Here is a 25,415-nt window from a genome sequence, read left to right as displayed (position 1 = left end):
GTTCGCGCTGGCAAAGAACGCGAAACAGGCACTAGCTTGGGTGATGTGGGGGGGCCTCAGGCCAAGACAAACGGCCAGAACAGCGCTTCCGCACTAGAGAACGGATGGTTGTGGCCTCAAATTGACTTTATTTGTTAGAGCCTGTACCCTGCCTCGCCTTCTTTCTTTCTTTTAGGCTCACACAATGAAGGCGGCTGGCGCTGGTAACTATGGCCACGTGCAAGCGTGAATGATCTATAACGGAAAAAGTCTGCGCGGCCTCGGGATGTTTATGCTAACGCATGACATGCAAGGCTGGGCAAAGTGGCTTGTTGATTAAGTGGGATCTGGATTAGATAACAACCGAAGAAACAAAACAACCCAAGTCTAAAAAAAGGAAGATTGCTTTTTGCGATTTTACTACGCAAAAAAAAAAAAGGCTAATGGAATGTTAACGATGTCATAATAATTTCAACTGTCTTGGTTCTTTCAGCAGTTGTGCACGGTGGTTTTTAGCCTCCCCAAATTTGACCGCATAAATTTCCCGACCAAACAATAAACAATGCTAGCTTATCGGTTGCAAATATGTAAAAATATTTAGGAGTCATTTTTCTTGGTACATTCTGCTGACGTGCTCCAGTTACTATCGTGATGGTGATGGCTAGTCACTGTTTATATGCTCTGAGAAGCGATAAGTCTGTTATTTTAGTAGTTTACTGTGGTGCACTTTTTGATGCCTGGGACTCTCGTATCTATCTTGTAGTAACTAGAAGTTATTCATGCTCCTGCTGCTCATATCTTTGCCGCCGATTATGCTTCCTCGAAAATATCATGCGATATCACGATAGTAATAAGGGTAAGAACAAAACTCTTGCTCTTATTGATAGATTGCAATATCCTATAGAATGTCGACCGGGCAGCCGTATGCATAAAACCAAACTGATACGTCTTACGTAACCGGGAATTCCATAGGATGCACGACAAAGGTATTGAAACACTAAGTTTTTTCTTAGTGACTATGTATAAGGGCAACGACCGCCAAAACAAATTTTATGTGAGCTCCTTGGTCATTCAGTTGTAGTCATAATTTTTTATTCCCAATTTAATTTATTTTTCGATTCAGGTTTTCTATGTTATCTTCAACATATTGGGTAGTTTTCTGTGTAGTTGAGGCTGCATAGATCGTATGTAACCAAGCGAATTCTTTTGTTCCTATTGACACCAATAAAGACTGTCCTGAGAGGCCCTCTTTTCCCTGATGTGGTTTATCCCTCCACACCTCCTACGCCAATATTGCCTGCAAAACAGTTTAGGCTATTGATTTTGATTTGAAAATCCGCTTGAACTGATTGAAGGCAGTTGGACAAGTGCTTTTAAACTTAAAGGACAATTAGACAGTCTTGAAGACGTGATCCCTACAACTAGAACATGCCCATGTGGCAGGTGCCTTCACCTATGGACAACGAAGTGACCAATGAGGTAACCTTAAGTCTGGAAATCGAAAGCATTGCGACTACCATGCTGAGTTCCGTTATGAGCTCATTCGCCCGAGAGCCATAGATTCCATTAAAGCTTTATTAATTGATTCATTTATTTTTATTCCTTTTTTTTTGTTTCCTAAAGCTGCTGTTGTCATTTCCCTGAGCGCCGCCTGGCATCCTTACGGTACACAAGCAGAATTACGAGTCCATGGCAGGAAGTCGGCATACAGTAGCGGCTGACGCGCTAGGCTGCGTAACGGAAGGATGGTTGTTCGATTCCTGGAGTAAACACGATTTTCTTGTTGATGATCATAGTTTGAGCACACACGCTCTGTCCACTCCGCTCATCAGGGAAGGTATGCTTTCGCATTAAAATATGACATTGCACCATGAAGTGAAAGAAACGACGAAATGAAAAGGGTCACGCATATTCGTCGCCTTTCTCTTGTAGTTCTTGTCAGCCGCACCAGTGGCCTGGATACCCGAAATTTATCTCTGAAGACGCGGGATCAAATCCCGGCACTGGGGGCCGTTTTTCAACACATCTGAAAGGCAAAACGCCCGTGTGCTGTGCGATGTCGGCGGACGTTAAAAACATGAGGTGGCCGAATTACCGGAGGCCTCAACTACGGTGTCCCGCATAGATGTGTAGTTCAAAGACATGAAACCTAATAAACCAAACCGAGAATTTCAATCCTCTTTTTATTTAGCTTTGGCAGAAACCACGACAATAAAACAAGAATTTAAGCTCAGTAATGTGATAACAAAACACCATTTGGCGCCTCCAGTTTATGCCACTGGTGAAGTACATTAATTTGTATTCTTGCAGTTCATATAATTACGGCTCAAATGCAACGTCTAACGCCGTGAGGAGCAGTCTAATGGAGTTCATCTGTCTCACTGAACAAAGCTGCAATAACTGCCAACAACCTTAACTGAGACAGAAATAAATCTGCTTGAAATCACGCCTTTGATTTATGGACCATATAAAAAGGAATCAGGCGGTGACCACAATAAATCAAATACATCCTCGCGGGCGTGTGGGAAAGCGAGATCTCTGAAGGCGCGGGATGTTATTTAGTGCACAAGTCTTTTGCATCGCCTGACCTCTCTGTGGACATCAATAATACACCGACTGTCAGCGCTCCTTTTTCCCATACTGGGCACTGAGCAGTCACTAGTGACACACACCGGGAAGCATTTGAACACATCTCCGCCGTTGGTGAGGAGGCACACTCTTGGATGAATAATATGATGCAAGGAGGGCCCACGTTCTAGGCGGCAACTGTCCCGAGGCTCACACGACAGGCGAGACTCAGGTGGAAAATGGGGATAGTTAGTGACTGTCACAATGAGACAGGAGCGAACACAAAAATATGAGATTTTAGAGAGCATTTTGTTTTCCAAGTAGAAAAGAATATTGCCACTGCTATGTTTTTATCTTGCCTAAATTATAATTCGAGAGCTTTTCTGTGTATAGTACATGATTATCTTTAAATAAAATGTTTGTTCGGCCTTTATTCCTGCGCACCGCAGCGAATAAAGCAAACTTAGGCATCTGCATCACCGAGAAGCATAAAGTGCTATCTCAGGCTCACAGATCTGCCAACACAGATTTATTGCGAGGCTTATGAGCATTGCACGTGTGTTTCTAAGAGGTATTGCCTAAGTACGATGGATATTTTTTACAAGAGAGCGTTACATGCCCAGTTCATCAAAAATCCGGCGTCGTAGCCCGGCGCCGCCATCAGCATTGTGACCACAAAATCACGAACATTACATCGAAAGTGGGTAGATGGCAGGTCACATGGCCGAGAAATGAGTTAACGTCGGGTTGCCTGATGTCACCTTTGGCAGACGCTGCCAATTCGGGTCCCTCTTTTCACATGGGAGGGTGATATCATAATCATCCTGTCAGGATCCTTGCATTCCCGTCACCCCCAGGCCACCCAGACACGTTCATACGTTTTAGTTAAAGGGGGGGCTTCATTTGCGGGGCGATAACCTACGCTATCTCGTCACACCATTGTCCCCCATAATTTTTTTGATCGAGTATGTTACAAAAAACACATCTTAAGAATTGGTACGAATACTTGGTAAACCTGGGTACATTAGTAGCCAAGAAAAAGGTTTGTAATCAAAAGTACCAGCCTGCCGCGTTGGCTTTATGGATAGGGTGCTTTGCCACTGAGCAGTAGAATGAGAATTCGACCCCGGCCACGGTGGATGCAGTTCAATTGAGGCAAAACGCAAGGTGCCTGTGTACTTTGCGATGTAAGCGCGCGCCAAAGAACCTCAGGTGGCCGAAATGTATACGGAGCCCTTCACTACGGCGTAGTTCGTAGACTATGTCAATTTGGGAGGTTAAACAGCACATAAGTCATACCACAACGCTAGAGAGAATCTATCACTGGTTACCTAAGAACTATGTCAGCTCAGTAAAAAACAGTCGTTAGTGCGTAGAATCACGAAGGTGACCACTAGATGGTTGATCTATAGTGAGGAAGTGGTAACTGTCTAGAAGCTTAGTTTTCATTTCATCGATGAAATTTATTATTTGCCCGAAGACGCTAGCTTATTTCTTTCCAGCAGATCATCATATGAATGAATGTTTACTGGAGCTGCTCTTCTAGAAAAGTTGCTACACTGGTCCGATCTTAACTCCGTAAAAGTTAGCACCAAAAATGTAAAGCAATCATTTTTCGCTCTGTAAACCGTATGACAACCACACCTCTGTCGCTAACCCTCCGAATTAATGCTATTGAAGTAGTCACGAAGCATAAAAGTCTAGGCGTAATTTCTGATGAGCACCTTAAGTGGTCTGCCCAAATTCGACACATCACTCGCAATTTATCAGACTCTAGGTGCGCTCTGTCGATGTTGTGGTATATTGTCCCTGGAAATTAAGGAAACGGTATGATCTGCATTATTTCACTCTTAATTATTGCCATTCGTTCTGGGGAATCGCAGCCTGTACATATATAACCAGCTTCATCTTATGCAAATAATATTCGATTCGTATTATTTCCTCTACAGACTACCTAGCGCTGCACCGGCGTTAATTGTTTGACGTAATATTTTACCAGTGAACAAAAATGCTACAATATAATATTTTTCTTCTTATAAAATCTAAGACTACCAGCTGGAGTAACCTCATTCGCAAGTTAACATCCTTGAAAAAAAAAAAAAAAAAAAAAACCCTGACCCCCTAAAACACACTCCAAAAACTGAAATGAGCAGTACCTCGGTAAAGTACTAAATATAGGAGACAAATGATGTTTTTCATACCACCTACATTCAATAAACTGAATGGTGGCATGAAAATGCCGGCTCCAAGAAAAAGAACTTGTGGAATTGTTTGGAATATGCGATGAATAATAAAAGTTTCTTCTATTGACTACAAGTGTTTCATTTCTCTGCCATTCTTCCTTTTGCTATCTATGTTACCTGAGAAAAAATATATGCTTACTAGTGTAGTTTGTTTTCGTCCTCATGGATTCCAGAAGAGCTAAGTGGTAGCATGTTCGGGATTTTTCTTTTATTTATTTATTTACTTGCAATACTGCCAGTCCCTAGTTGAGACCAAGCAGGTGAGCATTGCATTCATAATATCGAACAAATGGTGATGGAAAGAGTCAAAGCAGCTCTACAGAAATACAGTATTAGGCAATTATTACAGCACAAGAAAAATGAAAATGTGTTATTAAATTCGCGGAAATAGCTCACAGTTAAATAACGCATACAAGTTTAAAAAAGGAAAGAATAGGATAACAGGCTGTCAACTGCGTTAAACAAGGTAACGAAAAAAAGAAAGCGAAATTCGTAACCGAACAAATTCTGCTAAACCGGGGCCTGTTTGGAACAAAAACTTGAAAAGGAGTCAAAGTTAGTAACAAATGAGTGCAGGCGATTCAATTCGCTTGTTGCCAGCGGAAAGAAAGAATGTTTAAATACATCACTGTGACAGAAAAATTAGGTTAGCGTGAACGCGTGATTGTTTCTTAAGTCTCGCTTATGTAATAATGAAACACTGTGATAAGTCGATGTTAAAGAAGTTATGTAGTAGCTGATATAGAAATTTAATCGCGTGAACTTCGCTCTTGCTGATAGTGTTTCGAACCCAGATATTACAGCTAGTTCAGTTGATGAATCCGCTCGCTTGTATTTGTAGTGAATTAATCTTAGTGCTTTACGCTATAATCTTTCATGCCTTGAAATGTTATTAAGAGACTGGGGAAACCAAACGGCGTTAGCGTATTTTAGCCCTGGTCTAATAAAACACTTATAAGCTAAAAGGATAGTTTGTGCAGGGGCAAGGCGAAGACATATTCTAACATAAAATAAGTTTCGCAATGCTGTAGCAGTGATGTTTGATTTCTTGTTGTCTGTATGTTCATTGCCCTTTTTATTACCTCTTACATCATTAACAGTGTGAATTTGAATAAATTGGCGTAAAGTATTTACATGTTTCATTTTTTTTTGCACTTATTAAGCATGAATTCACTTAAATATGATCCATCAGCATGTATGATATATTCAATGACTGCGGTGTGTTAGTTGCCCTGAAGAAGGCTCCGGGCACAGTCAGGGTACTTTGCAAGTAGCCTTCTGCCCGGGGCCCTTTTTCTTACTGAGACAAATAAATAATGTTGTTGAAATATACTTAGGTCGATCCCCTGTTGATGGTCGCATCCTATGTGCGTGTGGAGTTGTAAAGAATAAAAGAGACAAAAGAGCGTTTCGTGTTAGTAACTCTCAGGTGATTTGTTAAGTAGATTCTAATCGATAACGATAACGTGTCGAAGCGAAACACGAGTAGATATTGATTTCTTTAGCAGAGTAAACCAGCCTCCCAAACAAGGCTCGGCACTGGAGCACGGGCTCCGCTTGTTTCCGGCGAGCATGCGGTATTATGCTTAATGATTCATGGTTTTTACCCGCGATGTATGAGTTTTGGACACGAAAACATCGCAGTTTCACACCCGAGGGTAGCCTTATCTGCGAAAAAGCTGTTTACAAGGCTTGCGATCTGAATTAATTTCCCTCAGGGTTTTCCCAAATTTAATTCTTCCTGTTCCCCGCTTCATTTTCTTCCTCTCTCGATTTGGTTTAACTCCAAGGGGATGAAGGCGCCGTTGCATTATTTAGGTATTGTTTCCCACATTTATTCCTAATGAACATTCTGTATTCTCAGCATTAAAAATTTTAAATAAAGTGCACTTCACAAACTTACAAAGAACGCGTTGTCTTTGCCCTGCTTTATCAAAAGTGAGCCTCGCGCATGAAATACTTTAGAGGCCAGCTATAATTGCTCGATCCTCTTTTACTAGGCACGTGCTGTGTTCTATTCTCTATCAGTCTTCATCTGATTATTTCTTTTTTTACTTTGTTCAAGTTTAGTTGAAAAGGCTGATATTTCATTCCGCAGAGAGGAGCCTCAACTCCGGGCGGCAGGGCGTCTACGACAGCGCACAAGGTTTTTAAGACTTTGTGTTAGATCGCCTAGAAATGTTTTTACAGAGTCAGCGGTTCCCACTACATTTCATATCTATGAAGGACAGAATGGCAGTGCAAATTCGTTTCTACTAATATGATTGCTGCTCAACCCCAAGAAATATGGATGGATGTCAATTCTAAAATTCTACTGGTAGTGCTTTTGCACTACCAGTAGAAGGGCTGTCCGGTGCTGTAACTTTTTTCTTCTTTATTTAAGTGCAGTGCTTTACAAGATGGTTCACATAGCAGGTTCGGCTGCGCAAAAACGTTAGTATTATAATAAAAACAGCTAACTGAAAATAAATGTCTGTGTTTTATTCTCGTATTTAAGGGCTGGAATGCCTGAGCGTGTAACAGTGTGGCAAGAGTAATTTCCCAAAACTTCTGAACAAATTAAACTATCTTTAAAATAAGGTTTTCAATATATGCACCCGCTCCCTTTCAGGTTTTGATCGATTGTCAACTATTGCTTTCTTTTGCAGGCTTCATTAACTTCTTCGGGCTTCCCATGCCCTTGATTTCAAGTTTATTCTACACGAATAAGTGGCGCTGAATCGAAGAAATTGAGAAAAAAGGGTGATTTCGTCGGAAAGCGCCATTTGTTAATTAAGAAAAGAGAAAGCCCGAACGCTTGGAGACGAATATTCCACTAGCATCGGAAACGAATGGAGGTTTTCATGGGAGCGTCAATAAGACGCAGTTTACTCGAAAATGATGCCCGACTACAGTCGACTATTACAGAAATGGACACTGAGCTCGAAGCAGGCTGAGCTGATAAATAGCTCCTTCTCCTGCAACCTTCTTTATGTATATGTAGTCTTGGTCGAAAAACCTAAAGCCAAGCGATATTCCTCTCGGCCGCAAAATGAAGCTCTCACGGCACCATTAACAAAAAAGGCCCGTAAAATGTCAGGACTGTTTTTTGCTATGATAAGAAGTCATTTCGTGCAATTATAATCGCCATATAGTCTTTAATGATAGCGTAACGTCATCATAATGCGGCTGAGATGAAAATCTTTTGGCTTCAGTTCTTTGGCTAAGACTGTATAGACTCAACTCTGCACTGCGATTTCTTAGAGGCCATTGAATTCACCCGCGAGTTTTTTGTTGGTGTGTATATGCAGTGATGTTTTCATCTGATAGGCGGAACCTTTGGCGAAAAACGCTCTTATTAACCGGAAAGAAAAGCAGGCGCCGGGTTTTCTGCCGCCTAACCTCCAATCCAAGGAGGTTATAAAAACCTGCTGCAGTGGACGCCGCCTTACCGCCAATAGTTTCGGGTGCAGCCTGCGGCGGCCATCTTAGGGAGGGGGGGGGGGGGGGGGGCAAGAAGCGCTCTGCCAAGCGCTGGGAAGCGCTGTTCGCCGGGGTTTCTAATGTGTTTTAACTGTTTGAACGATTTTTTAAGTTCTGATGCAATGCTGTGGGCTATCTGATTAGCCAGACTGGACGTCTCTGAATATATATATATATATATATATATATATATATATATATATATATATATATATATATATATATATATATATATATATATATATATATGTAGCGCTACAAATATTTCTAGCCGTCCATCAATCAAATCACTCAGCTCGTCCGCCGAGGTCACAGGGTTTGATACCACTGGAGAGGTCATGTGCTGTTTAAAAGAGCATTTCTTGAAAATTGCTCAGGGCAACATTTAAAGAAGGGCTCTTATTATAAAGAGCCCTCCAATACCTTACAAAGCTCCCAATGCACTATGCTCACCATTATAATGTGCCGGGACGGCGAGCCCACCCAGAGATATCCAAAGACGCAAGAGACCCGAAGAAGCACGACCGGCGGCGGCGAATCTTTTTCTGATCTGTCGTGCGCTCGCTACCCGCGCTCCCTCCGCGTCTCTTCTTCGTCGGTGCAGGGCACTAGACCGGTGTAGGCCATACTGTGTGTCTCTTCATCCTGCAACATCTTTTCACGGCGGGAGGAAGGAACAAGTCCAGTGAAAGTCCGAAGTCAGTTCGTGAGAATCCGCTTAGGCCAACCGGTGAGCAGGGCAGCCTCAAGTGACGCCACCCCACGGCAGTGTCCGCAGACTTCAGTGCCTGGTGGCAGCGCGAAAGGGCTCAGATCTCAGTTTCGCGTAGTGTCCACACCACACATAGAAGTTAATGAGCAGATAGCGCGTGTTGTTGACGGTTTGATCGATGTTGGACGGGTTGCGCTTGAAGATGTTCAGCTGGACGATAACCCTCATGACCTCCATTTCCACTTCGGTAAGCGTGAACATCTTGTCGGGCTCAAGCCTTGACACCTTGGGCTCGTCCTCATCCTCCTCGTCACCTTTCTTTCTAGACGAAGAGTGCTCATCCTCCATGATGAGCTTCACAGACTCATCTCCCTGTTGACCTATGCCGGTGCTGCCCTTCTCAGTGAAACTGACCGGTGTTGCGCGTCGCGGAGTGTTTACTGTACATAACTTGGAAACCGGTGACTCCTTGAAACATAGTGTGCTGGAGAACTCGTCCATGTGCGCAAGCTAGGGAACTCACTCACAGCTGTGCCCCCTTTCGTGGGATGTAATGTTCCGCGGTACGTCCCCTACAATGCAAAACTGTAAGGGGATACAAAAAGCAGTGCCAGAGTGCTACCATTGCGGCGCACTGGGACACCGGGCAAATAATTGTCCCACCCTCGTGCATGAAAGGTTTGTTCTTTGTGGCCAAAATGGAGTGGCTGGTATTCAAGGGATGGCCCCCACAAATGCACTCTAGTGTGCATAGCCTTCGGGGTCCCTCTTTTCACTAGTTCCCGCGAATGATTGCAGATACTCATCAGGCCTCAGCAGTCAAGGTCCAAGACGTCGGGACCACTCGAGCGACAGGGAGGAAAGCATAATATAGAGGGGGATTCCTAAACCTATGGGGAGTTGCTTCACGACCATGGAGACCCGGATCACTGCTGGTGAAGCACAACTAGCTGATCTTCCCAGACTTATCCATAAAACAATCGCGCGTCAGATAAAGAGTGTCATCGCATCGGTGACACAAGCTGTAACTCTCAGTGTCGAAATATGGATACAAGAAACTGAGGGCGTTCTTAAACTCGTAGGAGCCATGAGGGATGTTGACCGCCCCTCTAAATCATTTCCGATTAGTGACTTTTGTAAAGACTCCTGCATGCGGTGCCATGCACTAGCCGTTGGGAAAGTCTAAACAACGTGATCCTACCCTCTGCCTCCGACCATGACCCCTAATTTAAGCCGAGACCCGGAACAACTCAGCCGCTAACGCTAACACAGTGGAACTGTAAAGGTCTCAAAACCGAGAAGAGGGCTGAACTGCGCCTCTACCTTGATATCTCTGAATACCTCGTCGCCGCGGTTGCCCTTCAGGAACCCGGCACAGGCGTCAAGCTCCCGCTCACAAACTGCCCTGCATTTAAACATAACCTGGAGACATGTATACTTGTTCACAACCAATATACTGCGCAGAAGATCACACTCCCTACAATAACACCATTCGCATACATGATGTGGTTGGTACTGCTCCTAGAGCCGTCTGACCCACCTGTATGCATTCTAAACACCTACTGCCTCCCTATACTTAAGAACGTTACGTTCAGCAAAATTTTTACACAAGCTATGCAGGTGAGGGAAAGATGGTCTGTGATTTTAGCGCTCCGAGAAGGCTCTGCAGGTACACCGGGAAGACGCACGTTGGAGGAAGTTTGCGGAACTTCTCCCCACACTGGGACTCACCTTATATAACGACCACTCTCCCTCCTGACTCCGCTAATCCAGCACGTGTCGAAATTTCTAATCAATGAGACACTTGCCCGTCTCTCTCATTTACACGCAATATACGTCATGCCAACTTACTGAACAGAGATGATACTCCCCGTAGTGATCGCAGCATAACCAACACAAAAATCTACATGCGTCTGCTGAAACGCCCACAAACACATTTTGTTTTCCGGACTGAACAACATTCCACTCCCTTCTATCTATTGTAGACCCTTCCAGTTAGAATATCACAGCTTTAACAAATTACTAATGTCTTCACTGAAACAACACAAAAAGCAGATAAAGCTCAGGGAAGCGCAAACGAACGTGGAGAACCACCTGCTACATCTTTGGGAGGCTCGCCTCAGCCTCACCAAAAGATGGAAAAAACAAACATAACAGACGCCTCAAGAAGCGCATCCTCGAACTCACGCATTAAGCCGCGCAATATGCTGCTCAGCTAGACGACACTAACTGGGTGGACAGGTGCAACACGGCTGCGTGCCTGCAGATGACTGGCCGCAATACGTGGCGTCTGTTCCGCGCGCTTATAGATCCAACACAAAAAGGCACGGAAACTCAAAGACACTTACATATGGTCATGAACAACTTGACAAAAATGACAACATAGCTAGCGCACAGGCTCAGGGACCGAAACATGCACCCCACCAATAAACCTGCCGGTTGCATATTAGTATGCAGGCAAAGAGAACACGAAGCTGGGCACACTGTTCCAGGTCCACGACTTCCGGGTGGCTTTAAGCAAAATGAAGTGAGGCACTGCAGTCGGGCGCGACAATGTTACGGTCATAATTTTGGTCAACCTTCTCGACGCAGCCTATGGCGTGTTCCTTAAATACGCTATTATCATCTGGGATGGAGACATTCCTCTTTTGACTTTTATGTCGAAGGGCGGCAAACCTATATATGTGGAGAACATTCACCCCATCTGCCTTTCGTCTTGTGTCAGCAAGCTGACGGAGACAATTGTGCGTGACAGACTCTGAATTTTTCTAAACACAACAAATTTTCGCGCACACCATGTTCGGTTTAAACCCTCAAAAATCATCACAAGATATATGTCTGCAGCTCCACCACATCTGAGACCCTGTCGAATGTCTCCACAACGACAAGGTGGTTCCTGGCCTTGGATAATAAAGGCGCATTCGACAATGTCAAGCATGAAGTAATCCTCGACCACCTCAGTCAGGCCAACTGTGGCCACGAAACATTCAATGACATAAGACAATTCCTTACAGACAGGCAAGCCCACATACGCATACAAAAATGCGGAACACGGACCCTACACCATCGGCTCGAGGAAAATACCTCAAGGCGCTGTTTTGCCTCCCCTTCTCTTCAATTTGGCCATGCTTCATCTTCCCTCCAAATTGGTGTCTCTTGACGGGATACATAACGCCCTTTATGCGGATATCGCAATCTTGGCCACGCAAGGCAACCTGGACCACATGGAGTCCTACCTGCAAGCAGCGGTGACCGTAGTCGACGACTACGCGACCTACTGCGGACTATAATGCGCCCCAGTTTATCTGGCTATATGCACGTACGCCCCATTCCCTCGAGAGACACAACTACGCTTTGCATCAGTCTACTCTCGAAATCGATCCGCAAGGACAAAAAGATCCGCGTTGTTGACCTATTCATACACAACTCAACTTTCATCAACCGTTTTATTGATTCATATTAATTAATCATTTTTAATGAGTTCTAACTCATCATTTCCTTGCTTGTGCTTCTTTTGCCCCGGTTTCTATAACTGCCGCACCGATTTGAAGTCACTACAGGTTGCGCACGTCCCTGTGCTATATCGACGTCCGCGCTAATATAACATTATTGACATTCTGATTCTAACTAAAAACATCAACTAATCACTCCATTTGGAAGAAACGTGATATTTAGCAAGATTTTATTTTTTACCCTCTTCCTGATACAATCATTGTTTTTGTTCTAACTCTTTATTGATTCAAGTCAAGGATCTGACGGAATACCGTCTGGTCGGGAGGGTACATGATGAAAATGGAATGCACCGACCGAAAGAATGAAAATGGAAGACATTCCGGCTCCTGCGCACGAGCCTTATTAACAATGAGGCAAATATTAGTAGCGTCGCTTTGTAAGAAGGGCGCATGAGCGAGCCGAGGCATCTTAATTATACTGGGGGCAAATTGGCCATTGGGGTAATTCCTTTGGTCGATGTCTTCCACTTGCATCAACTCTTCACTGAACGAAGCCAACGTGCGGACTACTTTCTGCGTCGACGGAAGTATGAACATAGTGAAATATTGGTTTCGCATTAATATCCATATCATGGGCTTGATCTGTACATGGCCAGGTAGTGTGGCTCGAATTCATGGCCATCATTCAATATCAGGACACAATTCACTCCTACAAAAAAGAGACTTTAACTGATGCTACAAGGCGTCTATTATGACGCATAGAAGCTAACATCGATGAGCTGTTTACTCTTCTCTAAAGACTACTTATTTTTGATTAACCAAAGTATCGATTACCATGGACGCATTAGGACCTTACATAAAACTTTTTTTTTTAACTTCACTTCGAGAACGTATAAATAAACATCTGAAGCCAAATTTCGACTTTTTAAATCGATTGCCATTAGAGTCTAAATAACTCCTTCGGTGTGCATGCTCAATATAGCAATTGTCGCAGTAGTAATTGAGTATGTAACACTGTTTTTCATACGCTCATAAAAGAAACACCTCGATTAATTGTGTACCCAGCAAAAGTCACTGTTTTATCGGAGAATACAAAAACTTGTTACCTAGAGTTTCCACTTCGCTCAGTTCAATAAATGCCTTTCGATATGAAGACGTAGCGACAACGCGCGGAAAAAAAAAGAAATTACATAAAGCCTTCACACAAAACAAACAGCTGCCACATAAGGTTCCATTTTTATGTAAGAGCTCGAATCCTCGCTTTTTCCGAGGTGAATTTAAAGAATTTCAGTATTTTAAATCGTTGAAATCAAGATTAAACAGTGTGCTAAGAACCGATTTGAAATCTGGTACGAAAAAGAGATTTGAAATTCTATTTTGTGTGCAGATTATAGTTGCCTTCTTACTTCCTTACTTAATTTACTTTTTACTTCCCTTAATTACTAAATTTTCTCTGAGTCTTCCTTTAATGATCATGAATGCACATGCTCTCTTTTGTTTTCTTTAGTAATAGAGACTTGCCGCTACGTCTTATTATGAGGAGCGTCACCTTGAACGGAAATTCATTTTTTTTTCATTTTGTCCTTATACTACTCGTATCATTAAAGAAAGAAATCGCCACATCAGTACTTGCTCCAAGCACTAATTTTGGAAAGTAGACACAAGGAAAAATTTCAATATCCTTGCTACCAGGAGAAACTGCATGAGCACAGTGTTGCACTGTGCAGGTAGCATACAGCTGTGCTGACTGATCTTTTAGTCTGTCTCTATACTCTTGCAGTGCCAAGAAATTACTAGAATCTCTCCTGGGGTTTTTACGCTTCGGAAACAGTTATGGGCAGCTCCACGCATTTTCATTTGACTTAGAGATTGCTTTGTTGGTGAAACCTGTTTTGTTTCTTGCGGATCGGAATGATGCTGAGTACTCTATTCTGTTATGAGACGCTTTAATGCGCTAACGTATTGTACCTTACTTAATATATTGGAAATTACAAGGCATGGAATGCAATGATCAACTGACGAAGGCGTACCGCGAGCGAATGATGACGGAAAAAGACGTGGGGATTGTCTGCTGTCAACACATGTTCCTATTCCTAATGCGGTGCGAGTGTTTCAAGCTATCCAGCAGTACATCCGATAGCCGTCAATGAAAATGCTTTTATTCAGAGTTGAAAAAAATATAGATTTGCATCTTGAGTTATGAGATTTAAATTTAACACCCTTTTTGCAAGAGAAGAATGTCAATATATAGATGCATTAGCGTGGAACCATCTTTTGTTCTGCACAGAGTTTGTGTCATCGAAACGATTGTTTGTTTCTTTCTTCAACAATTAAGCGTATATTTTAGTGAAGAACAGGGATAAAGCTTGGCATTCGATTCATGTATACGCGAGTACTGTGCCGAAGTCGCAGTAGATAAAATCATCAAATAAACGCTCAGTCAAAGTTTAATCGTACTATCATGCGTAAACTGTTGCGTTTGTATAAAAACCACAAAGGTATATCAAACATAATGCCGCTTTATTGGGAATTAAAGGGAGGGGGGGGGGAGGGGCTGGCGAAATCTTTAAATGCTCCATTACATTTCCTTTTCCTAGCCGTTAGAAACGCCGTCAAACCCAATGGCATCGTTTAGTCGGCTATGAGGAAGCATTGAAATTCGGGCGAGAAAATGTTTCTTTAACACAATTACCTCCAACTACATACAAATATAGAGAGTGCTCGGCCTTTTTAAGCAAAGGTTCTATTTCAGAGAAACTGGTCAATTTAGCACAGTTTGAAGTCAATGGGAGACATAAATTTAAGTTGTCGGCAAACTTGCTCGCGGCTTCTTGTTATCTGGGCTGAATGTAACGAGCGGAAAACACAGGGATTTATAAAGAGTGAAATGCGATGAACAACGACATTATAAAATATAGATAGTGTGTTAAGATCGCGCACGTCTTATGATAACTGTCGTACGTAATGTTTTGTGCCTCTACCAGCCGCTGTGAATTGAGCCTAATCACGCGCTGGAAGAGCACAGCTAATTTCGTTAAACTTCACCGCGGCGCTCAAGGTTTCATTGCGTTGTGTCTAAATGGGTATGCGCGGCAGGGGGGTCATTGCGGACGCGAGGCCAATAATTTAATCAGCCTCTTCTTATATCTTGCACTCAGCTCAGCTGCCATTGCCTGCTGTTGTTTGGGGGCGCAAGTGCTGCGGCCTGGTGATTGAGGAATCCCAGCAGCCCGCGCGCGCAACGTTCGCGCGGCAGTGGGCAAAACGCTGTGGCCAAAAACAAAAGTGTGAGAATAAATTGCGTAAGTTTACGTGCTGAATGACCATATACGAAACGGCCTGAAAAAAAAAAATTGTTCTCCGGGAGGCTAGCGCTGAATTAGAGATACGAAACGCCATGGGAACTGATATTATCACCCCGAATGTTCAGCGTCAGTGTCGGTAGATGTATAGGGTAATGGCAGGCGGTAGCTAGCAGCTGACATGGCTGCGCATTTATTTCACTTTAGGTTGTCTGAAGTTAGGTTTGGACAACAGAGCTGCCAACTCAGCATTTTCTTTCATATAGGAGGCTGATATCAGACTCGACTTGCCAGGACCCCTGCATTCACCTTACCCCTAGGCCTCGCAGGCACGTTGATACGTCTCGGCTAAATTAGGTCCTTATATGTGGGCTGGTAGACTAGCCTACGATATTGAGTCCTACGCTTAAAGGGGGAGATTAAAGATCTCCAATATTTCGGCCTCAGGCATAGCCAGGCAGAAGAAGGTTCCGCTTCCATCCAGGTTTAACCAGAGCTAAACCGCACCTAGTTTTTCTTCTCGTGTAGGGACCGCCTTACGAAAACCTCCGCAGTTATGTTTGCGAAAACGTGTCCCCAAAACGTGCAAGCAAATAGTGGCGACAAGACATGGAGGCAAAGAGATGGAAGCAAAATGTGATATTACGTCACATTAAGATGAAACTGGTAGCCATGAATGTGTATGAAATGACAAGTGGTATAATAATGTCATGAAATGCCTAGTCATGTGATGTGAGTCATTATAGTTTTGTGACTAGTCATAGTCACTTCTCATGAGTCAGTCAGGTCGGTGACCCAATGTGCAAGACAAAGAAGTTCATGATTTGTTTAAGTCAATCAAAGTCATCACCCTTGGTAATAAGGTCCAGTGATGACTCTCAAAAGTGCAGAGTCATGACATTCAAAAGGGCTGAGTCATGAGACTATAGGAGCCACTAAAGAGCAGCCAACGCGCATGCTTTCGCATTTCTCCGATGCAGATCTCTGCGATGCTCTCGAAGGTTTTCTTTCTTTTCTTTCGGTCTGTTCTTCACTTTTCCTTTAGTTTTACTTTTGATTTGATCAAGCGCTATGATCACCGCTGAGGTCACCTTCGAAGTTCAAATTATTTCATCATAAGGCACTCCCTCATTGTTTTCTACAGAGAGAAATGGTGTTTTGTGCGTGTTCAACTGACAGTTATTCTAACCATCCAGTGTTTCTGAAAAATAACGCCAATTGAATTGAATAGAAAAATTCCCGTTTGCAAGGCGTCCAAAAGTATACGCCTTCCCAGCAATGCAAGAATGCGTCATCAAATGAGACAATCTGCACCGAAAGGAAGGAAGAGTCCTTTCTTTTCCTTTGATGCGCTAACGGCTAATGTCCCCGTGTGTAACATACAAAATAAACTTCTCGTACTTTCGTGATACCTGAATTTGCTTAAACACTTTAACACATTACTGCACTAGTTTCCATGGTTCACGGCCGTGTAAATAGGCGGACGTAGACCAAACTCACATAAATCACAAAAGGTTTTCTTTCCCTTTCAAGTAGAAAGCTACTGTTTTGAGAAATGTGCAGTGAAAACTTTTATTTCGTCATATATACACTCGATGTCGCGGAAAAATAAAAATATGTTAATGATTTGTCAAAAACCAATGATGGTACAACTTTGTCCTCCCCAATTCCTTACTCTTGTAGTCACTTTGTACGGGTGCATTCCTCCCAGCCTGGAGCCCAGATAACAACAGCGAAAATCTCTTGACGTTTCTCCACATTAAGTCGAGAAAAGTGTAGCACCTGCATCACGTACCACACTCCACTTATGAAGAATAAGGGCCGACCCACATGGAGCGAATTTCCGACGGCAAGCCTTGCGAACAGCCGCCCGTCGGCTTGTCGTCGGCCACAAGGGGGCCGTTCGCCGCCGATAATGCCATGCCAAATAAATTCGCCGGTGGCTGGGCGACCGCCCTCTTTCCAGAGCCTGCCAATGCAAGCAGTGAGAAAATACGGATCATGGCGTGAACGTTGTCTGATGGCAGCACTTGTTGCACCACCGCCTCTCCGCAATAGTTGCAGCTCGAGTCGTGAGCGCCGACGATAGAAAAAATGTCAGAAAAGTTTGCTAAATTGTGTTGTTCTCGTAAGTAATAAACATAAACCGAATGTCAAAAATGGATCCTTCTTGAGGATTGCTGAGCTGTACAGGGTCGCTGGTAGAAGCGATAGCTGTGATACAAGCTAGTTTCTGATCACTGCCAGCTGCCACCATTGCTACGCGGCTGCTCCGGTCCGGAACGTCACCTTAGCTAATAGAGGGCTGCCATAATGAATCATATTATGCTTTTCGTATTTGAGAATGGGATGGATAGTTAGGCAGCTGGATTGTAGATTATTTACTACAGCATAAAGGAATTTCATAACACCGTTTCACGTACCATTGACGCGAAACAAAATAGGCCTTGCGACATTTAGAGAGCAGAGCACGGCCAAAACACTACACCGCAGCGGCGGCGGATGGCACCGCTTTGGTAAGGTCGCCTCGTAAGGTGCTGTAGCGTTGCGATTTTGCCAAGACTTTGGTGATGCAGTTGAAGCGGGACTTTTTTCGACGTTCGGCTCAACAACAATCGCTCAAACTCTGCTGTAAAGAGGAGACGCGTCTGCAGTACGCTGTTGCTGCGGCGTCGGGGGTACTCGATGGCTGTATACAAGCGATGTCTGTCGAAATTTTAGACACTCCCTATTTTATGTGTTGCTCTTGAAATGCTATTTAGAATGAAAATAGCGTTATGAGGCAGACCAGCTCTTGCGTTTTCTTACTCTGGCACCGAAAGCGCCAGCCACCAGGTTTTTGCTGAATGGGGTGCGGCACGGGGACGGTGTGTCACCGCTCCATCGCGCCGCATTAAGTTCGCAGAAAACGTTCGCTCCATGTGGGTGGCCCTATACTAACACACTATTGCCTGAGCAGCAGTAGATAACCTCACTCCTTTCCACATGTCAGGTTCTTTCAGCTGCCTTTCCAATACGGTCCGATGCCGCCATTGTACTCCACTGGGAAAACTAGGAAATGCATTGAGGTTGGTGCCCAGGACAGGTTGGTAAAGTTAACCGAGGTTGCTGCATTCCTCTGTGCCAGAACTCAATACATCTGGCCAGTTCACTTGACTTTCTGTCACTTCACTGAATCTCCGACACCGCAACACTGTCCGCCTAAGACAGCAATTTAATTTCTGTCTATTGAAACATAAATCCTTGAAGGCTATTATTTTGTAATATGTGTAAACGGAGTGCCTCAATGTATATACAAAAGAAAAGAAGGCTAATTGGCTGCCCGTGCTTACCGAATGCTTGACGTATATGAGGAGCCACTAACTCTTATTTATAATTGGTCTCGTCGTGCTGTTGTGGTACGCCATGGCCACTCCTTCCCTGACAACAAAACCAATATTCACTAAATACAGAATTAAAAAAAAAAAGATCATGTGTGACACAATGAAAAGTTTTCTCCAGGTGTAACTGAAAGACGGGACTCGACTGTCACCGATACCACAACTTCCAAGCTAGTACACCATCTTCCTTCATGGGTATCAGGCACAATGCAACGGCCTCTGATACCACACCTTAGAAGGACACCTACTATTGCATTCACTAACAATTGTAACAAAGCTGCCAGGACCTTCGTAAATTATTTGTAATCCACATTTGTAACTGAGATAGGTATATGTTTGCCGTCACGTATCTTAACTTTTATGTGTCTTTCGTTTTCGAAATAAGGACAGTATGTGACAAACCAAAAGAAGCCGGCAGTTTCTTTAATTCATGTTCATCGTCAAACAGGGCTCTTAGCAGAGGGAAAATGTCCTCCTTGGAAGCTTTGTGGATGGCCGCACTTGAACCGTCTGGGCCAGGCGGCGTTCCGGAATTTAAATTCGCTATAACTCGTTGCACTTCATAATCACAAATCGTTCCCTCTATTTGCTGTTTCTGTTTGCAGTCTGTTGTTGGCATTTCTTCAAGAAATTTATCCCTACATGTGTCCCTGTTAGCATCGTATATCGGTAAAATCTTCTGAAAGTATTCAGGATTCAGTTCTAAAACATCTGCTACGACCCATCTCCAATCGATGTTACCAGCCCGATTTCGTTCCCACCGGAAGTTTTCTTTTCCCAACGGCGTTTCTTGATGCTTCACCGAAAACTGCCTCCTCCGCTCTCGCACGCAACAGCGTCCTATGATAACGCTCTTGTTTGATAATTTCGTGCTGCTGAGTAATTCCTCTAGCGTCATCTGGCCACTCACCGATTGCTTTACTCACCCGGGCCCTTAATGTTTGGCACTTTCCTTCCTTTTATTTCTTTTCTTTTTATCTCGTGCGGCTAGCCCGTTCAGTTGTTTTCATTTTGATTTGGTTCTTGCACAGGTTCCACTCTTTTCATAATTTACTTTTGCATTTGAAGTAAATTTTCCGGTTGGTATTTTATATCGCTGCAAAAGGTCTGCTGCTTTAAAAGATTTACGTTAAAAGTATCCAAGTCCCAGTTTAATGCATTGCCCATCTTCGCTGGTTCCTATCTCACTACACAAAACATTGGTCCGTGAAGCCCACGGACACAACCTAGAAATTGTCGCATCTTGCAAGTAGGTCCGTTTAATTTTAAATACGGTCAATGCGCATGTGACAGGTTCGCTGAATGTACCTGAATATACTTCCCGATCCCCTCCTAAGCATTCTGACACGTCATTAATGTCCAATAATTTTACAAACGCGGACAATATATTCTACTTATGCCGCTGAATTTCATTCAATTGTTTTATCTCTGGCAGCCAGGACAATTAAAATCACCCATGTAGAAGAATTTATTTTTTTGAATTAAAGTGCTGTCTAACCTGTTTAAATAAGTGCTCTCTACTCAATCCTGTTCGAAGTTTGAAGGCAGGTTACTCGCCTTTCCGCATCAAGGTTAGCATAATCCAGAACAATAAGTCGTCCCGATGCATATGAAATTCAAGCTTGAGCAGCCATGTCGGGCAGCTTTTTACAATAGCAAGCATCTTGCCGAAATTCCTATTGCATAGGCAACATTTGCGCAGTACCATTTGCGCGTTTCGCAGGCAAGTGAAACGCTGCTCCTCGCTGCCGGACGCATCCTCCCCATCAACTTTGGCTTCTTGCACAGTCGCAAGTGAAAATGATTGCTGTCGTCTTTCAAGGGATAACAAATAAGACATATCAGCGCGGCGGCGGCGGCGAATACGCCAAAAAAAGAAAGTGTGAGGCGGTTCTCAAATAACGGGGCCGCGAAGCCGCGCGGTGCCCGCCGCGATGGCGTCACTGTGCTATTTTACTCCCGACGGTTCCTCTAGGATATTATTTTTATAGTCAGTTATAAGCCGATATATTTGACTCTGCTTTCATTTTTGCCCAATCCCTTGGTAATTTGTGTAGCTACCTTAAGGTGTAGTAAAACGCCATTTCAAGATTAAACTGAGGATAACACGCTGCCCGCACTTCACGTCTAGCATAGTGCTAGGCATTTTGTTCAGGGCTGGAGTCGTAAAGTAGGCTTTGGAATGAATGTGGAGCTCCGTGTACTCGGTTGTCCGTGGAAACGGTTCAGTGCGGCGTGTACATGGGCCGCCGGGATAGGGCAGCTTTCACTTGTGGGTCATCGACGCTGCCGATGGCTCGCTGGGCACTTCGGTTACCGTTCCTTCATAATGCTGCTTGACGGGAGAACTAATAATCGCTAGACGGCCGTCAGCTACATACTTCGACGGATCCGTTTATGGCGTTTGCTGGTTGCAAAAAGCAAGAAGCAGTATTAACGCTGCTAGGTACTTTGTGTGGCAGGCCTGCAGGCTGCGTTCTTGCTGCACACATGCAGGTGCTCCCTTTTTGTAGATCCCCTGCTGACGTCCCTTGGTGTTTCACTTATCACGCTTGTAAAAGACTGCGGCAGCACGTGTCACTTTCTCCACAGCAATTTGGAGAGTCGCGTGGCTGGTATCGGACAGGCGGCTTCCTACCTCGTTGTGGGTACCGTCTCATAGGTCTGCTTACCCTGGCCATGGGTGCAGTTCCAGTTTCGGGCAGAGCGGGTGATGCTGGCGGCTGCTGCAAGGACTGGATAACAGATGTCAGACTCCTCCTGCAACCCAAATAAAGACGCCATTGTTGCAGCAGAGGCTCGTAGAAAATGGTCCTTGTGTCGCCTCCACGTACACGGTTCGTTGGATGTCTACACCTTGACCTCGTACGATACAGGCCCCTTCCGCCGAAGGTCAGTTGCGTTCAGCCATCTTGGTCCTGAAATTGCGCACCAAATCATGTTCGTTAACTTGAAACACTGTATTTTCAGCAGTGCTCCGTCTCGTCTGCAGGAACTGAGATGCGCGGACAGTACGCAATGGAGTTGGTTTCAGTGCGTCCAAACGTGTGCGAAGCTGACGAACAAGAAAAAGATAAAACGGCACCTCAAGTGTGGTCCCAAGCGGTGTGTTCCAATATGCCATCAAGAATTTTCACAAAGTTTCTTCGAGACTTTCCGTTGCAAGGCCTTTTCGTAGAGCGTTCTTTAAGGTTTGCAAAAACCTTTAAGCCAGTTCGTTGCTGCTAGGCTGACAAGCAGAAGTGAAAACTTGTCGAACGGCCTGCTCTCTCATAAATGCCTTGAGCTCGGACGATGTGAACAGCGCGCCGTATCGACCGTACAGATCGCGCAATCGGGCTATGATTGCTTCCGCGGACGCACATGTCATGACGTTATCTCTGGCCCTTTTGAACGCGCGTTTACAACTAGCAGCACACGATTACGAAATATGCCCGCAAAGTCAATATGTACACGTGACCAAGGTTGCGTAGGCCACGACCGTGGCTGCGATGGTGCTTTTAGTGCCGTGTTGCGTTGCTAGGCATGACATGCAATGCCTTACTTGATCTTAGATGTATTTTTCCATGGATGGCTACCATACGTAGCTAAGGGCGAGTTCCTTGCTCCGCACGATACCTGGGGTAACTTCTCCAAGACCAGATGCTGCAGCTTTGGCAGCATGACCACTCGCATCCCATGCATCAGGCACCATTCGTGGATAGCCAGTTCACTGTATCTGTCAAAATAGGTCTTCAAAACTTTGTCATCAAGAAGCAATCCTCTCTTTGTGAAGTCCAAGACAAGGCCTAGAAGAGGAAAAGAGCTGTGTTTTGCGAAATTTATCTGCTTATGACAGGTAGAGATGCTAAACGGAGCGTATAAAATGTCTCACTCGTGCTGGCCTCTCCGTCAGTTGTGCTTAGCGGCAGTCGCGAAAAACAGCCCGCGCCCACTTTGTCAGCTGACCTTCGGTAGACAAGGTCTTACTTTTAAGCTGAGAGCGGTACAGCCCACCTTTGTATTTTGCGGCAGCGATAGCAGGGTTGCCGCTTTTCGGCCCAATAATTATTTGTGGCGGCTTACGGTCTGTGATTAATGTAAATTGTAACCCATAAATCTAGAAATGAAAATTCTTGATGCCAAAGTTTAAAGCGAGCTCCTCGTTTTCAACCTGCCTATAGTTCTGTTGTGCCTTTGATAGTGTCCTGGAAGCGTAAGTAATTGGTCTTACGGTGCCGTCTTCCTTAACGTGCCAGAATATTGAACCGACATTGTACGCCGGTGCATCGCAGGATAGCTGCAGTGGTAGTGCCGCAAGTACTTCGGCTGATGAGAGGGGAGCTTTGATGACTTGAAATGTACCTTCGCATGTTTGACCCAGTTCCAGGAGAAATCCTTTTGCAACAATCTGCAGAAGGATTTGGCAAGTGTGTCCAGTTTTGGCGTAAACTTGCCATAATTGTTGATGAGACCCAGTAGCGAACGCAGTTGTACTACGTGAGTAGGCGGGGGGAGGGGGGGCTTTAAGAAGAGCTTGAATTTTTCCTTTGGTCGGTTTCACACCTGTTTCCTTAATAACGTGTCTAAGATACTGAAGGCTTTCCTTCAAAAACTCGCATTTTCGGCTAACCTCGGACGCCTTTTATCGCCAGTGTTTCAAACATGACCTAAATGTTTCTGAAGTGCTCTTCGGCAATAGCTCCTGTCAAAAAAAGTCGTCTAGATAACATATCACTCCTGTCAGACCTTTCAATATGTTATCCATATTGCGCTGAAACAACGCAGGTGCCGAGGAGACTCCGAAGGGTAGTCGGTATAGAGCATAGCCTTTAATGCGTTTTAAACGTGAGAAGCTTTGTAGATTCCTTCTACATTTACACTTCTTAATAGGCCCTGTTTAGATCAAGTTTCGAAAAATACCGCCCTCTAGAAAGTATAGCTAGTATCTGATCCAACCTAGGGAGAGGGTACTATTCCGTGTCTAGAACAGGGTTCAACGTTGTCTTGTAATCTCCACACACGCGTATTGTCCAGTCTTTTTTACAACGGGTACGATGGGTGTCGCAAATTAGCTAGTGCAAACTTGCGCAATGACGCCCATCTACTGCACTTTTCGCAGCTCTTCCTCCCATGCTGACCGTAGTGCGTAGGGCACGTGTCTGGATTTAAGGAACTTGGGACAGTTCTGCTTAAAAAATAAAGTAGCTTGCTCACCTCCTATCTGGTGAACAGTGTCCTCAAAAATGATGCTCTACTTACCTAGGAGACATTTCAGTCGCATGCTGTGGCCCTCTTGGCTTGCGTCAGGGTGCGAATCGTTGGATAGCCTGTGCAGTTCATTCCATTCCAAGCGAAAAGTTTCGAGCCACTCGAGTGCGGCTAGAGCTGGTCCCCTGTAGTCAACGACGTATGAGGGAAGGCCACCGACTTGGTCTTTGTATCGTACAGCCGCTTTGAAGACATCGCAGGGTTGGACAACATCTCCCGTGTACATCACAGGACACAGTTCTGTTGGTTTCAGTTTCAAAGGCAGTCGAAGCTTTTCAGCCTGTTGCTTTGACATTACAGCCACTGCAGACTCCATACGCAAAGGTACACCTTGTATTTTGATGTCAACGTGGTGAGATGCCGGGTTTTTTGAGACAGCATCTGAAAATCTGCCCGCGTCATCGCTTTGAAGAGTACATACACATCCACTTCGTTGAAATTGTCGGCTGTTGTTTGGGGCCGCGGTAGGCGCGCTGAACGTGGCCGCAGTTCGTAAACTTATCTGCAATGTGCGGACAGGCGCCGGAAAAATGCTGGTCGGAGCCGCTGCGATAAGACTCAAAAGACTGCTTTCTTTTCGCTAGGTCATCGATGCTCATTTTGTGAAAGTCATCGACAGCTTCCTTTACGTGCGCTTCCTCAACGTTCTTCTTAGCTGCTTCCAGAGCAAGTGCACGTTAAACAGCTTTTTGAAATAGGAGTGTTTTATCTTCTGCAAATACGTATCGCTGAATGTCGGTGCGAAATAAGCCGCACACAAACTGGTTGCGCAGCGACTCGTTCAAAAAGGTACTGAATTCACAGGTTTGAGCGAGTTTTCTGAGCTCTGCTACATAATCTGCGATAGTTTGATGTTGAAACTGGCATTTTCTGCGAAATTTTGCCCGCCCTCCGATCACAGAAACTGTTTAACCTAATTGATTGCGAAGCAATTATTTTAGTTGCTCGAATATCTTTTCCGATGACTTATCTGGTGCGGTCAAAGACTTCTGGAGGCTGTACAACTTTGGCCCAATGACACTAAGCAAAGCATGCACCTTGAGGCCTTCGTGGACTTTGTTCACCAC

At 44.4% G+C, this 25,415-nt stretch overlaps 2 protein-coding genes across 2 annotated transcripts in view; both read right to left on the bottom strand.

Moving 5' to 3' along the window:
- Positions 1 to 22,001, bottom strand: part of LOC146186234 (uncharacterized) — a 210,099-nt gene extending 188,098 nt beyond the window's left edge. Inside the window, exons 1-2 of the mRNA XM_084607104.1 lie at positions 21,933 to 22,001; positions 21,771 to 21,858 (exon numbers count right to left, since the gene is read on the bottom strand). The gene's annotated coding sequence lies outside the window, so the exon portion shown is untranslated. The remainder of the gene's footprint in view (positions 1 to 21,770; positions 21,859 to 21,932) is intronic.
- LOC146186233 (uncharacterized) lies at positions 21,852 to 24,884 on the bottom strand. The gene is made up of 2 exons (XM_084607105.1): positions 24,340 to 24,884; positions 21,852 to 22,016 (listed from the first exon to the last, which is right to left on the bottom strand). Exons 1-2 carry the CDS (start codon positions 24,662 to 24,664, stop codon positions 21,949 to 21,951), a joined length of 393 nt encoding a protein of 130 aa, XP_084463231.1. The 5' UTR covers positions 24,665 to 24,884; the 3' UTR covers positions 21,852 to 21,948.
- Between the last annotated feature and the right edge of the window lie 531 nt (positions 24,885 to 25,415).

Source organism: Amblyomma maculatum, chromosome 6 (genome assembly GCF_055883805.1).
Source record: "Amblyomma maculatum isolate TAMU_Amacu chromosome 6, ASM5588380v1, whole genome shotgun sequence".
Lineage (NCBI taxonomy): Eukaryota > Metazoa > Arthropoda > Arachnida > Ixodida > Ixodidae > Amblyomma > Amblyomma maculatum.
Note: the sequence above shows the minus strand (reverse complement) of the source record. Positions and strands in the feature narration are given on the sequence as shown.